At 37.0% G+C, this 16055-nt stretch overlaps 1 protein-coding gene across 3 annotated transcripts in view; it reads right to left on the reverse strand.

The window, feature by feature from the left end:
• Positions 1–250: 250 nt before the first annotated feature.
• The window catches only part of LOC121658087 (CCR4-NOT transcription complex subunit 6), a 33022-nt gene continuing 17217 nt past the window's right edge, over positions 251–16055 (reverse strand). For 2 of the 3 annotated variants that reach the window (XM_042014524.1, XM_042014525.1), the window contains exons 3-12: positions 15859–16045; positions 12364–12449; positions 11288–11392; positions 11128–11196; positions 9554–9711; positions 8892–9046; positions 7741–7895; positions 6531–6761; positions 5047–5249; positions 251–4355 (exon numbers count right to left, since the gene is read on the reverse strand). In XM_042014524.1, coding sequence (XP_041870458.1) covers positions 4143–4355; positions 5047–5249; positions 6531–6761; positions 7741–7895; positions 8892–9046; positions 9554–9711; positions 11128–11196; positions 11288–11392; positions 12364–12449; positions 15859–16045 — 1562 coding nt within the window. In that variant the 3' untranslated portion in view covers positions 251–4142. The remainder of the gene's footprint in view (positions 4356–5046; positions 5250–6530; positions 6762–7740; positions 7896–8891; positions 9047–9553; positions 9712–11127; positions 11197–11287; positions 11393–12363; positions 12450–15858; positions 16046–16055) is intronic. The other variant, XM_042014526.1, reaches the window with a different exon arrangement.

The following is a 16055-nucleotide window of genomic DNA, read 5'->3' on the forward strand; positions in this document are numbered from 1 at the left end:
AGAGTTCTCCACAAGCTCTGGAGGCATTACTGATCATGCCCTCACTCTGCAATCCAAACCCAACTGACTCAAGCAGATTTCTGGTGCGCAGATCTAGAAAGTAACAGGAAGTACAGCAAGATCTTTCTGGGATTATCAAGTTCCTCCTGCTTCCATTATACCCTGGACACACTTCACTCACTTTGGCTGTATGTGTAACTCTTGAGGAAGAGCTTCAGGAATCAAGTTAAAATATGAATTAGACTTCAAGAAGGTTTCAAACAGATACTGGATTTATTGGTCAGCTATGAGTAGGAAAATACATTGGTAAAGAAAAAGAAGACCCTGTATATAAATATAATACTAACTAGTTAAAATTTGACCAAGAAGAAAGTTCCACTGAAGAGAACAGTAAAAGCCCTTGTTTACCATCAGACCATATTCAGTTTCCCATTTATCTTATTGAAGAGCTGCCTATAGACAAATGCAACATTCTTTGAGCTTAGTGCAGATAATGTGCTGGTTTTTGTTACATGAATGGTAAACAAGAGTTAGTCCAGTGCATTACACATTATACAGAAGTACTGTGAATAAAGACTAAGGTATTCTATTTTAGACACTACTTAAACATACCAAGACACTTAAGTGTTACAAATTTATGCAACCAAAAGAAAAGAATAGCAGCTAACATACTAAAAAATACTGTGTCCGGCTGGATGAGAAAGGCCTTGCTACTGAAGCGGTTAACTGAACTTTTCAAAGTTTTACAGTGTAATTAGTTTTCTTTTTCCCCCTCCCCCACAATGGTGTTGCAATTATTTTGTCTTTCATACAGGTTTTGCATGGTTGAAAAAGCAAAGCATAAGCTATTTTCTAAGCCTGCTCTAAAAAAAAAAAACAACCTTGAGAGATTGCTGAAGTTATATCAAAGATGCACACAATGTTCTTAAAATCAGTTCAGTCAAATGCTAGCCAAATTTACCTTTAATTTAAAGCTGCTAAAAGGACAAAATAATTACAACACACACCAATTTATATGCTCTTCCCCCCTACTTGTGTTATGTTAAAAGCAGTAACTTGTGGTATTAGTCTTGTACTCTAAACAATTGTTTTAGTTAAAGGTGTAGTTCAATTTACACTTTCAAACCCAGAATTCTTGGTAAATGTAAATAAAACTAGAAAAGATACGGCAGAGTGTACTTGAAGTGGAAAAAAGCCTGGTCTTAACTAAATAAATCCTTTTAACCCCAAGGATGTTCTGTGACTTTTTGCTATATGTGCTTTTACAACAAGAACACTGAAGGTACATTATGGCAACACCCAAAACCACCTCGAATAAAAATATTGCAAATAACCATTTCATGTTAAAAACTATGAAGCAAACATTTTGATTTTGTGAAGACACGGTTTATTGCCTTATTCTATGTTATAGCTGGAAATTGAGACTTTTGAGTTAGATTTGTTTGACACAAGAATGTATTTTCTTTGAAAGATTGTTTGACAAAGTTTATCTCAGCTCTGTTTTGGTGCCATCTGGTCTTTCCCTATTTTCAAAACATTTCTCCTTCCTTCCTTCAGCCCCCGAGTCACAGCTGCAGTCCAGTTAAAACCCAGTGAAGTCAAAGGAGTGCCTTCAATGGATTCAGAGGGTTTTCAATCAGGACTGGGTGGACTACTAAAAAAGCTGGAGGAAATGGTTATTCAAATGGACCCTTAGACCATAAGGTGACTAAGCAGGAACAGTTGTGTCTCCAAAAGCACAAGGGGCCATATTTTCACATGCTGTCATAAATTCAAATATTTTTTAAGACTAAGCAATAGAGGAGAACACATACTGGATAAAGCTCAAACCTTTAGAATCTAACAAGTGCACTCAAGCTCCAGCATCTATTAAAGTAAATTATCCCCCTCTAAAAAAATACAAAATGAGTGCGTGCTTCCCTTCCCCTTCTGTAAAGCTTTCTGGACTCCTTACACAATCCAGATATCAGAAAAGAAAAATAGTTTGCTTAGTCTGACAAGCTAAATTGGCTTATCATTACTGGAAATTGTCATGATGTACATTACCAAGACATCATTAAGGAAACATGAGTAAAACACCTTTTATTCACACTTTACAAAAAAACCCCAAAAAACAAACAGAAAAAAAATAACACTACGCATTAAATCTACTACAGCAATACTACCAGCATTTCAATGTACTGATTATAAACTGGACATGTTTGGTGTTTTTACAACTAAAACCAAAACAAGAAAACCCCAAGAGATCAGGTCCCAGACAAGGATTCAAGATCAAAATTCCTCATATTGAAATTTTAAAATGTACATTTTACACATCCGAACTGTTTGTAATTTTTACTTTGAGCTTAAAACAGAACGGTTTGAGCACACTTGTGTGCTGACTACTTTTCAATAAAATTTTGAATCATTATTACCAATTCACTCTCTTATATATAAAAAATTCACAATATTTAGAAAGTTTTCTCTTAATGCTCAGTGTCCTTTTGCTTCCCTGCCCGCAGCTGAAACAAAAGCTGTTTAAGACCAAGCTCTAATCTCCATTATTAATTTTTTTTTTTTTTTTTTTTTTTTTTACATTTGATTATTCAAGTTGTATTAGTTTAAGGAGATGATGAATTCTCCCTTTTAGGATACAAATAGACAAGTTAAACTTGTAAGCTGTTACATACTTGGCTTCATGACACAAATGGCACTGAGGGTACACTGTAACTTCGGTCTTGCTTGACACTTTAAAATAAAACTTGGTCACTTTAAAACATGATCTGAAGAATTGTCTTTGGGACCTGTATTGAAAATGCATTTATTTTACACTGCTTCATTAATAGAAAATGTAGGGCTAGGTTTTTATCTTCAAGGAATTATACTTTCAGAAACTGAGGAACACACAAACGAAAGAGAATCCACATGATAGTAACTCTTAGTGGGAAAAACGGCACTGTGCAATGACACTGAAAGAAGCAGTGCATGGGCATTAGAAGCTAGAAACTGTGTACCCATAACCTGAACATGTTCCAAAGTGTGATATTCAATGCTTCACAAAGGAAAAAAGATGCCACAGCTTATACAAAAGTATCTTCATAAAATTTTCACAAGTGTTAACATTATTTAAAAAAATAAAAGAGGATGCACAGGATCTCTCTGCATGCACAGGCAGTGCTAGTTGAGAACAAATTTAAGCAGGCACAGTGGAGATAGGACAAATATTTAAAACAGAAATGAAGAAGCTGTACACAAGTATCCCTAGATTTTACTTCAAAAGTTAGAGATGAGAAAAATGTCTGAGTGTACACACATCAGCAATAACTTTCAATCCATACAGGTCTACTTATATTCACTGCTCAGCTTATCTGTTCTGTGAGAACTCTATGCCTCTTTCTTTTTTTTTTTTTATCAGAAATAGAATGTATTTAGTTATCTCTGTTAGATATTAAGATTTTATAGGTTTGGATTTTGAAAGCAATGTTCTCAATTGAACTTAAAAAGTAGTATAAAAGGGCTAACGAAACCCTAACAGTGCAAATCATTAGCAGAGAAAACCTGTGACAACCTCTTTTACACGCTGGCCTTTATAACACATGAAAACAGATAAAAATTTAGCCTTAGTTTACAATACAATCATTTTCCAAATCTGATTTTTCTTTTTTTTTTAAAGTACAAAATCTCATAAATCAGGTTTTCTGTTGTTCATATACAATCAATAAAGGCTAAATTCAAATTCTATATTTTACAAACAAGTCTGAAAAAGGAGGGAGTGAAGTACGGAGAATGTTCTGTGGATGTTCCTACTGGCCTCAAAAAAGTAGTGCTACAGATAACTGTGCAAAGAGAATACACTGTATAACAATTCCCTATTTCAAGGCATGAAAATGTCACGTTGGAGAAAAGAAACAGGAAGGTTAATCGTAACGTATTAAAGAAAGGTGCAAATGCACCAATCGCTGTGGAACAGTATACAAAGTATATTGGGCTCAGAATTGTGTCTGTTGATAGCACCTGGCTTTTACTATGTCTTTAGCAAATAATTAGATTTAACATTAAGATTATTAAGAAAAAAAATCCCTGTTGGCCATACCTCACTCCTCTATATTCAGATTTTACAATTGTACAAGTTAGATTGAGGTTGCCCTCTAAAATGTATTTGACTACCTCCTGCCAGGGAGATGGATTCCATTTACAGGAGGCAGGAAAGGCAGCAAAAGCTCCAGTTGTGCAAAAAGTGAGAAGTGGTCAGAAGGGATGAGTGGATGTGGACAACCACTTATATTGTTCTCTATTAACCAATGATGATCCAAAGGTCCAAGAATGCCAAGTATGTTTAGCTGAGGTTTAGAGTAGAAAATGTAATCAATAATACCCTAAAACAAGAGAGGAAAAAAGATTATTGTTAGTAATTTATTCTTGTCCCAAGTTATTCTTCCAAACAAGAGGTGAGCTCAGTGTTATGAGTAATGAAATATCCCATTCCTTCTCTAAAGCACATCATCAATTCAGGAGATTTCTTCTTCCTATATCCCATGGGATGCTCAGTATAGATTAGGAAAACAAAAGAAAAGGCCACCCTTTATTATTTCTCCTATGCTTCTGTGGGTTTCAATTTCCAACCTCCTACAGAGCTTCAAATCACATTTACCTGATTTTAAAGAAAAAAAAAAAAAAAATCTTTGTTTTCCCTGGGCAACAAAAAACTGAGAATTTTCCAGAAGCACCATGGATTATTTCCTTGCAGTTGACACCTTAAGTGCCCCTGTCCTTTAGCTTGGAGTATTAAAACACAAACTCTTACTGTTTACAGGGAAGGTTAAGAGCACCCCAATTCTTGCAAAGCTAGTGTAAGTTACTAAAAAGAATAAGATGGTTTCTAGGAGACTGAAGTGTTGAGCATTCTAGTTTGCTATGTTTTAAGTATAAACTTGGTGAATTTAACTACACAGATTAACTTATATAACAACTTCATAGAGATTAACTTATATAACAACTTCATAGATCAAATCATATTAGTTACACTTGAATACGGAATTTTTTTCCAAAATATAAGCAAGTCCTTACCTTGAAGTCGAATGTGTAATTTGTATAAGGCATTAGACCATTCTCATAGGCACTCTTCAACTTGAAACCATGTGTAATTCTTCCATTTGTTGTCCCATTCTTTCCATTACAGCTGAAGTTAGTAAGACTTTCATTGTATCTCAGTTCCTTAAAATCTTTGTGGTTTGTTTCCACTCCACCAGTGCTCAAGTACTCAACAACACCTGTGAGGAGACACATTACAAACAAGAAGGTATTAACAAGCATTCAGCAAGTAAGTGTGTGTAGGTACTTGAAGTGAGGCATGTAACTTTAGGCTTTGTATAAGCAAAACCTTAACAATACACAGTACAATCAACAGTAGCTCTTATAAAATACTGCAGGGCAATGTATATGTATATCAAGAGCAAATGCCACCCAGAACAAAGAGACATGCTTTGATTAGAAAAAAAGAGAAGGTTAATAAGGAATAGATTGGGAAAGGGAAGATGAAAAAAAATCTGAAGTAAAATTCTGTCAATGCTAGTTATTGGCTGCCTCTTCTTGCTTTTATGCTCAGGTCCTGCCATTCAATGCTCTTCAGCTGAAGTGTTGCAAAAAAGCCAACTTCTGAACCACTGCTTCCAAAGAAGTTAACTTCCAAGAGGCTGCAAAGCCAAATTGATTAGATTTGTGTCATAAAACTATGATTGTGCCTCAACTTCAGAACAGCTGTGTTAAAGTTCTGGAAGGTAAAAGAAGCAGTTAGTTGTTCTGAAAACACAACCAGGCACATGAACTGGTGATTGCAATCACCACTACTGATACTGGCCTTCCTGGGATCAAAAAGAATCACATTCCCATTACTGCTGAGCAGTAACTGCTCCTTAAAACCCTAAGAGATGTTAAGAGCTGCCAAGATGAGGCCAGAAGGAAGGGGACCAGGAATGGAGATTATTATGTTGAACAACCAGCAGTAAGAAGGAAGGATGGCTCTTGAGTACAGCACTTCAGCTGGGACCTGAGAAAGCCAAGGTGGCAGGCACTGAATGTTTTCTTTTCTTGCACTTTATAAAGTTGTCACCAAGTCAAGAAACAAAGTTCCATGTTAGTAAAGAGCTTCTGAAGGGGATGTATTGAAATTTAGAAATTCTAAAACATCACAGAAAATTATTTGTATGGTAGCAAATTTAAAGGTAAAAAATTATCTTTTCGTGCTTAAAAGTTAAGAAAACCCAATTATCAGCAACAAATTCATGTTTTCAGTTATTTTTGGAAGATATTTTAAAATACAAGAACAAAGAGGAAAAAAAGTCACAGTAGAAATGCTTCTGAAAGATCAGACACAGCTATACTAGAACACAGGCAGTAAGGTCACTCACAAATACAACAGTTCTATCTTCTCTCCCTTCTCTCCCCTTGGTACCTCTAGAGCTTATATTATCAAACAATGCATTCTCTAAGTTGAAAAACTTAAATTGTTACACACTTGAAACAGTCTAAAGAATAAGAAATAGAACTCTTACCAGAGTCTGGTAGAGAATTGAGATCTGCACACAGTACAAGTGGAATGGTTCCAAGTTCTCCCGAAACACCAGGTTTGAGACTACGAGAAGCTTTATCAATAATGTTCTTTACCTCAGACAGGAACATCATAGTCTGAACCAGCTTCACATCAGAATAATCTGGGTCCCAATGCATATGTGCATTAGCTACAAGAACTAGCTGCTTTTCCATCCCAAGATGTGGCTTTCCAGCTAAAATTTAAAATCAGTTATTTATTTAAAATCAGTCAGCAACAGAAAACACTGCTACAGAAATTTAAACAAAATGTTTGAGGGGACAAAAAAATAAAATACCAGTATGACTTCAAGAGGGTTAATACCATTTGAATGAAGAGGGTCAGATAACTCCTCTTACATTTAACAAGCGTTTTAGTTGATATAAAGCACTAGGAATTATATTTCACATTCAAGACCAGTAACAGACTATCTGTTACATGTAATGCTTTTGTATTCACTGAAAATTAACATAAGTAACAGATAATCCTAATTACAGGCAAATAGCGTTGTTCTAAAAAATTACAGCAGCTTTCCTCAGCAGCTTTCCTCAGGCTCTGTTCATATCTTATTAGGCAGCGAGCTCTGAATTCTAAGTTATCCACATTCTAAGTTACCTCTCTTGGTAGAAGTGTTTCTTGAAAGGCTTGTTTGCTACAATCTGAATTAATAAAATATCATTTGGATAAATATTAACACAGGTTGAGTAGGTTCCCACTGTGATACTTATAAAGCCAATTTACATTTCCTAAATTAAGAATGACAGGGCAGAACAAACAGGTTGTATAAGCATGACAGTAAAGAAAATAAGTTAAAATGATGCAGGTACATGATCCAGAAACACACAACTAACACCACCTGATTCTTTGATACTTGTACATAATTTTAAGAAAAAAAAAACAAAACCAAAACCAGACAACAAAATCACTCAAACTCAAGTATTTATATCTTTTCTTTCCTTAAAAAATGCAAGTGGGGAAAAAAAAAAACCACTTCAGCATTTAAGCAATATGACTCTTCCCCAAAATCCTCTTTTGAAATAAAATTGTCTGAACATACAATCTGCAAAGCCAAATTCACCTGCAGAACCTAGTTTCTCTTGTTTACTATAACAAAAGTAATTGTTTTTTCATTTACAAAATACCATCTATTAAAAAATTAATGAAATGGGACTTACAGGACATTTCTATCAATTCCTTTCGCAGTTCTAATAGAACAGCAACTCCAATGTTATCTTTCGTCATAACTCTGTTCAGCATAGCCTCTGAACCCTCTGAGTTTGCCATTGCTAGTTGATTGAACTCAACAGTATGCTTTTGAACCAAAGTAAATCTGAAAGAAAAACATCATATACACGTTTTTTCAGCAGCCAGATACAGTAGGAAATGTTATCGGTAATTCTTTTAATTAAAGCTCAAACACATTTATGATGTGAAAATCTCAGCCAGTCAAATAATTTCATAAAATCCTAAACTGAAACCAAGGGATATAGTTTTCCTAGTAATTTTCATGTAGTTTACAGTAGTACCTTAGTTACAATTAAAACATTTCGTTGAGAGAGAGTGGCATTCTAGAAAAGTCATGCGTGTTTCTAACTCTGCATCCGTTCCTAGTTCAAACATGCAGATTTAACAGAGAGGGACTAAATAATTTTCCAAGCTACTAGAGTATCAAACCTGGCACGTACATTTACTTGTGGATACACAGGAATGGAAGCAGGAAGGGACATTATTATCATCACAGCCAAAGTTGTACAAGTGCGATATGACACAACCAGTAAGTGCTGCAGCTCTTAAATGAATAGGGTTTTTTTTTACAGAAGTGTGCAGCGATATCTTGTTGTTTGCTTTACCAAAGACTAATGTATCAAAAAGTCAATGTCATCTGAGGCCTTATTTCAGCAATTTGAGGGATTAGAAATTCCTTTACTCAAAAAAAACCAAAACCCCAAAACTAAAAGGCCAGAAAATCTGCTTCATTTTTCATTAGTTCCTTCAATTTCTATTATTACCACCTAATGGTTGGGACACACACACTCAAGAAGGGAAGAATAATTTAGTGAACTCCCAACCAGAACTGCTCGAACAGAATGAAATCTCATTCACCTTAAACAAAACTTCAAGGTTAATTTTTTCATTGCTAGTTCCACACAGAATGATCTCTCTTGTACAAAACCACTCCTTCCAGGGGTAGGAATGCTCTGTATGAAACCCTGCCTGGCTACAAAAGAGCAGTTAAAGCCAAACTGTTTGAGCTATAGACCAACCTGAGAAATTAAGTAAAAGACAGCAAGAGACATCAGAAGGTTCAGCAAACCACACCACTTACTTTTCTGTTTTGAAAAATATTGCACAACCATCAACATGTTTTCTTTCCTGTTCTGACATTGTCCTAGCTCTAGATTTTGGACTGAAGAATCCATTATAGCCACGTTCTTTCAATTCTACCAGGAAAAAACTGTAGTACTGCTCCGTTTCAACCTCCTGTAAAGTTAAGGCAGCACAGCATGAATGCACTATTAGCAAAATATAGAAGACAGATATTATTTAGACTCTTCAGAAGTGTAAATCACTTTCAAATTAGATTTAAGAGGAAAAAAACCTAAGAATTAAGTGCATCAGAGAATGCAAATTCAGGAGCAATATCCCTATTTTAAGAAAATACAAATGAATTTCTGTAATCCCTGGAGTTATGATTATCTCAAGCCTCTTATTTGAAAATGTGTCAATTACAGCCCCACAAACACACACAGGCACAAAGGCACCCCCACTAACATTGCTTTGATCAGGAGCTGCTGGTTCCCATTCCAACTGCGGGGGCTGAGAGCCTTCTTTTGATGTCAAACAACAAATAATGTTCTAAACATCACTTCTTTTTTCTTTTGTTTGCAGAAGGTTTTGAAAACAGACCGTTTACTACAAATACACTTAATGTGAAGAAACCAGCACACGGGAATAGAAAAGGGAAAGAAATAATGGTGTATTTCTTACCTGCAGACTTATGATGTCAGCATTGCAGCTCAGTATTTCCTGCATAATGGCTTTTTTTCTGTATTCCCAGTTCAAGGCCCAGGATGGACAATAGCCATACAGCTGCCGGGTGGCATATTTGTCACACAGGACGTTGTAACACATGACAGAGAACAAGGCTGCAGAACAATAATTTTACTTACACACTGATAGATTAAAAAAAACCAATTATGTTCTTGACTTTTGTCTTCTGCGAATTTATCAATGCATGCTTCATTTGTTTCAACCAAAACACAGCATGTGTATCAGTGCTAAAAAAAATTGTTAGTTCTTCTAGGGAGACAAATTACATGTTTGGACTTACGGCAGCTGTCTTATAGCATTTAATTAGGAAAAAAACCACCCCCCCTTACAGGGTTAACACAGTGAAGAGCAGACAAATGTGTTTTATGCTAAGTGGTGCTGTACTGTGGAAAGCCCAAAACAAAGTAAATGTATTTGAACACTTGTATTTGCCAGCTACACAAAGGTCTGCAAGTCTACAATCAGATTCTTTTAAATCTATCTTAATTACTGCCACCACAAACTGTAACAGATCCATAGGCAGGGTAAGGATCCTTTCACACAAAGAAAAAGTGTAGGCAAATTAACGCCCCAAATATTTCCACCTCAAAAAGGCATTCAGGTGTAGGACAAGAAATATCTCCTCTCTGTATTAATTTGAAACAGGAGTAGTAATGAGACCGTCTGGGGCAACTTGACAGGTAATCCAGCAGCATGGATTTGGAAGGCTGTTTTGGTGGGTTTCTGAGTTTGTTTTTTTTCAAAAAGCACTTTAAGAATTTGTAGTACAACAATAAGATACCTGGAAGCTCCTCTCAAATGCAGAAAAAGAAACAAGACCATTGTTTGAAGATATAGAAAATGGAGGAAAAGAATTTTGGGCTGACTGGGGTCAAAGTCTAGCATGTTGAAAACAAATAGGTGACAGCAAAGTAGAAGCTGCATTAACATCGTGATCTTTGAAGCAATCACCTTAATAACAGGAGAAAGTAATGTACATTCAGTCCTGAAAGAGAGGACACTGCAATAATTGAGAAATACACTAAGATTTTTTTGGTGTGCAGCTAAATAGAAAAGGCTGTATTTCAGACAATTTATGCAGGAAAAAAAATTAGTGAAGAATTAAACATGATCTGAATCCCAATAGCAACAAAAATGCTGAATCAAGGATGATACCCTGGTTACTTAAAACAATTCTACATTTTTTGGAAATCATGCTCAAATGCCTCCACTTTTCTTATTCTCCAACAAATGCTAAATTAAGCCTGTTATAATTCCACTATTTAACTAATTGTGGACAACAGTTTCAATCCCTGTGAGAGGGATGTTAATTAAAAATAAATTACTTTAGAGTAAAAGACGGGTAAATCTGGAACAGGTGTTCCAGTTGGGATAGAATGACTTCAGCTGGCTGGTCAGCATTGCAGAGATGATTGGTTAATTTAAGCATTAACTTTTTTTCCAGTAAAGATCAACAGCTTTTACTAAAAGGAAAACAGAAGAAATGAGAAATCCTTGAAGTGTTACAGTACCTGTTGGTCTTGTACGGTCTGGTTCTTGCAACATAATCCAAGATCTTGGAGGTGGCTGTTCTGTCGAAACTATGGGAACATTTCAAAATAGAGATACAACAAGTGATAATCACATTTATTTTGCACAGCAGAAATAAATGTTTTAAGAATGATCACTTACTTCTTTTTGCAGTACCTGCCAAATTATCAAGCAAATAGTTCAGTAGCCTTCGTGTCCCATCTGGTTCCTGATACAGGTTCAGAATATCCTGTGTAAGTGGGTTTCCTACAAACCAATTCACAGGAATATTGAATAAAATATACAGAACTACTACAGACTTGCATATCAGTGTTGAAAGCTGACATCTTGGAGACAAGACCTACTATGAACTACTCTGGGGTTTCAGATCTCAGGTCTTCAATCCCACAAAACCCTGGATGTGTGGACAGCCCTAGTGAAGTTTAACAACATTCCCTGCTGATTCTGCCTTGGGACTGAGCACCCCAAAAGTGGTCCTTGGACTAAGAGCGGTGAAGAACTTGTGTGGTACAACAGGCAGAGCTGATGAGCCCAAACACAGAAGTCACCTCTGCTTGGTGTGAAACATCCACCAGCAGTTGATCTGACAGGCAGATCTCAGCAGAGACTCTGTCATCTGCCAAACATAAGCAGATTGCAAAAGTTGCCATGGACAACACACACTGCAATTGCCCAGTTTTAAAGGGGAGATAAACAGACTTTTGAGACTTAACAGTGTTTAGAGGTATTATATCTCTCAGTGCTTCTGATTTTGTGACTCGAAATTCCCCAAGGTCAGCAATTTTTATAGCTAGAATCCATACAGTTCAGAGGAAAAAAAAAAAATTGGGAAAAGACTTAAATTGCTGCTTGCATAAATAGCACAGTACCCTGCAGCTGTACAAAGCATGTTCCCTTTCTGGCTGGAGATGTACCACAGTTAACCACAGAGTGTTTCTTAGTTAAAGCAGAACTGCATTCAACCCCTATGCAAGCAACAGAAAGCTTCTGCTCACTCTGCAGAAAAAAAAGCAAACCTCTTTCTATGGGCACTGCTCTGCCAAACCTGTTATTTTTCTAAATAATCCCTAAGTAACAGTATTTATAAATGTGGAGTGAGCAGCTACATCTGGGATTGCTAATCAGTAACATTTAATGAACTAGCAGACTACAGCCATTACAGCCCAGCAGCAGTTATCACTAAAAAAGCAGAGATACCAAGAAAAAAGCAGCAATACCTTTCAGACCCAAAGTCTGTAACTGGAACAGTTTTCCCAGCTCAAAAGGTAAAACTCGTAACAGGTTGTTATTTAAATGTAGTTCCCTGTAGATAGAGCAAGAATCATATGGGGCTGAAAACAGAGCAACATTTATCTGCAGCAGTAAAAGAATTAAACTAAAAGAGAACCCATATAGTAGCAAACCACAATATTGAAAAATTTAGAGACTAAACAGCAATGGTTAAGGAAATTCTGCTGTACTCAGACACACACATTCAGACAAAACACCTTGTGCTGAAGTACAGAGGAAAGGAGCTGTTTGGAGAGTTTCTCTTAAATGGTGAGACATTTTGTGAACATTAACAATAATTAAACACTTTAGTATCTACAAGTGATGATGCAGTAACAGCTCAGACAAACCAGACCATGAAACAGGTCAGCTGTGATTAAGAAATAAAGGGAAATTATATCCCTGAAACCAAATTAAAAAATCCAAGATCATGGCAGTATGATTACAGCTATGGCATTACCATGCAGCAGTCATTTAGCACGGTAATTTTCTGTTGGTTTGGGTGGTTTTCTTTTCATCATTTCAGTGGCAAGACAAAGTATGTGCTTTGTAACTCACAAAACCAATATACAGACAGGAACAGAATTCATGTCCTGAATTCTGATATCCCAACAAACTGGGCAGACAAAATAGACTTGTAAGTAGCTTTTCATTTTCCAAAATGCATTCCCATTAAGCAGGGAAGACTTTCATAGAATCAATCAGTATAAAGTTGCTGCTCCAAAGTGTTTACAACTTGGTGCCTAGAGACTTGAGGAGTATTTCTGGGCAACAAAAAGAAAAAAAAAAAAGAGAAAAGAAAAAAAAAAGGAAACCTGTAGGGCAAGAGTTAATTTAACTCTTTTGAGTTCTACAGAACAGCACTTGAGGGTTTCAATGCCTTTCCTGTCAAGGAATAAGCAGCCCAGAACTGACCCCAGGATTTGAGGTGTGGTGTCAGCAATGCCCAGCCCAGGGGAACAGTCACTGCCCTGGTCCGGCTGCCACACTACTGCTAATCCAGGCCAGGTGCCATCAGCTTTCTGAGCCATCTGAGCACACCTGGTTTATGTTCAGATGCTGTTGACCACCCCCACCAGGTCCTCTTCAACCAGGCAGCTTCCCAGACACTGTTCCCCCAGAGTGGAGCACTGCTGGGTTGTGACTCAAGTGCAGGACCCAGCACTCAACCTGACTGAAGCCCACACCACTGGCCTTGGCCCATGGATCCAGCCTGTCCAGATCCCTCTGCAGAGCCTTCCTGCCCTGCAGCAGATCCACCCTTCCACCCAGCTCTGTGTCATCTGCAAATGTCCTGGGGGTGCACTCAAGTTCTTTCAAGCATATCAAGAGAATCTGTTTTGCAGCTGAGCTTTCCAAGATAACATGTTACAGTGTTTATTTTTTCCTCCTTTTTCTGCAAAGATCAGAAATCCTACTGCTCTGACATCTCTTTTTTCAACTACTTGCAGTAAAAAGAGAGATGAAAGGAGTCTTGGGTGAGCTCTGCAGTACAGACCAAACCCAGAGCTCCAGATGTGGGAGCTGGGAGAGCTGTTATCAGTTCTCAGTGTTGAGAGCACAAATGATTTCTGTGGCTCAGGATACCAGCAGTGCCCAGGGTTGAATTACTGTTAGTTTGAACAACTTCCCAGAACCCAGGGGAAGTGTCTGCAGCGAGAGCCAGCCTGAAACACAAAACCCCGGCCCAGCTGGGACCTGCAATGTGCTATCACATAGGATGTGCTTATGGGTTTTTCTTCACTTTCACCACAGTGAAAAAAAACCCTGGAGCAGCTGCAATTTCTGAGGAACACAGTGGGTTCATGCACAGCTTTTCACATCTAGAGATCTGTGCTCAAGTGCTGTGTTTTGGTCATAAATAGAAAACTTCTGTGACCTTAGCTACAAATTTCACATTTACAAGATTTAGCCTTCTCTGCTCAAAAGAAACCTAGGACTTGCAAGAGCTGAAGCTTCATAGAATCAGCCAGAATAAATCAGGAGAAGTGTTGGGAAGAAGGCATAATGACTTGACATTACTGATGACTCTGCACTGCTAAGCTACCTCCATGTCACAAGTGTTACACTTACAAAAATGTTTTAAAAAGACTGACAGGAGGCTAATGAAGTACAAAGATGAATTTGAGAATATTCCGGTAAATTTAGGGTTTCTAGCTCACAATATCCAAGGAGTTGGATAAAGAAGGGAAGAAACCTGTTACTAATAACTGCTTTTAATTGAAATAGTAATGCAATGAACTAGAGCTTAGAACAGACTCCTCTCCAGCTGAAAGCAACTATACAACATGCTACAAAGCAGAGCTGCCAATTATGCTTCAAAAAGCAAAGTCCCTTTGCTCAGCCTCCAAGGTTGAGACTTGAACTGCTCTGGAATTTGAGCTTTTAGTACCAATTTAATCAGCTAGTTTAATCCTCTCCAACAGAGCAGACTTTTCTAAAGGGGAAGAAAACGCAATGACAGATATTTCTATGTGCAAACTTGCTTTGCTTCCAGTTTCATGAAAGCTGTGCTGGCAGTCCACTTCTCTATCATTGTCTTTACTTCTAGTAACATTCTCTTTACTTTCAGACTCTGTACTTTCTGGATTTGAGAAAGCTGTTCATAAGTATCTTCAAAATTAATAGCAATAAAGGCAATTACTGGCAACTGTCTAATAAACCTAAGATAAGGCTCTTCCTTTGGGTCAAGGGCAAAAGACTGTTGCGTGTAAATATTTAGTCTTATATAAATAATTTATATATTCATGTAACAGTGTTTTTACAAAGTAAAATGCTGCAGCCTTAAGTATAATCTAAATAGGCATCATTGTTCATATTTCACTTCCAAAAGGAGTTTTCATTCCGTGCTAACTTTGTACATCTTGATATTGCAAAATTGAAAGGAAAAAAAACCTCAAAAAGCTGAGATTGGATCATTTTTTAATCCTCCCCAGTTTGCACAGTAATGCAGTTACATCACAGCAAAGATGGGGAGGAGATGATACTAGACATGTTGCAATTGTTATACAATAAGCAGAAGAAGAACTATTGTTAAGAATAATTACTAAATATGAATAAAGAGGAAAACATTGTAGTTAACACCATTATAAATGTTTAATCTGACCCTTTCCCTACTGTACTATGAGTTAAAAGCATTTTTTTGGGGGGCTTCACTTACTTGGAGAAAAACACCACACAAAAGATTTGTGAAAGAATCTGGAAAGAGATGCCTGAGAGGAAACCTGACTTGGAAAAATATAAAATGGGTGACTGCCATCAAACCAAGCACTTCTGAGGCTCATTCTGTGCTGTCATACATCATAACAGGAGATCACAGAAGAGCCAGTATTCAGGGAGGCAGATAAGAAGGGAGGAAAGGGGAATTTACTTATGCTGAAATTTGAGCTGTTGCTACAAAGATAAAAAAAGAACAATTTTAATTCCTGTTAGGATTTACATACCTGAGTGACACCATGTTTCCGAGCTCTGCTGGTAAACTGCGAATTTTATTAGAGGACAAGTCCAGATATACCAGATTGTGAAGCTTGGCAATGTCTGAAGGAATACGGGATAAGGAATTGTCACTGAGATGCAAAGCTGTCAAATGGGTCAGTGTCCACAATGATGAGCTTAAGCTTCTCACTTTCCCTGTGGAAGA

Source organism: Corvus kubaryi, unplaced genomic scaffold, assembly GCF_017639235.1.
Source record: "Corvus kubaryi isolate FWS band 111438036 unplaced genomic scaffold, C.kubaryi_AGA036_p1.0 split2-37374, whole genome shotgun sequence".
Taxonomy (NCBI): domain Eukaryota; kingdom Metazoa; phylum Chordata; class Aves; order Passeriformes; family Corvidae; genus Corvus; species Corvus kubaryi.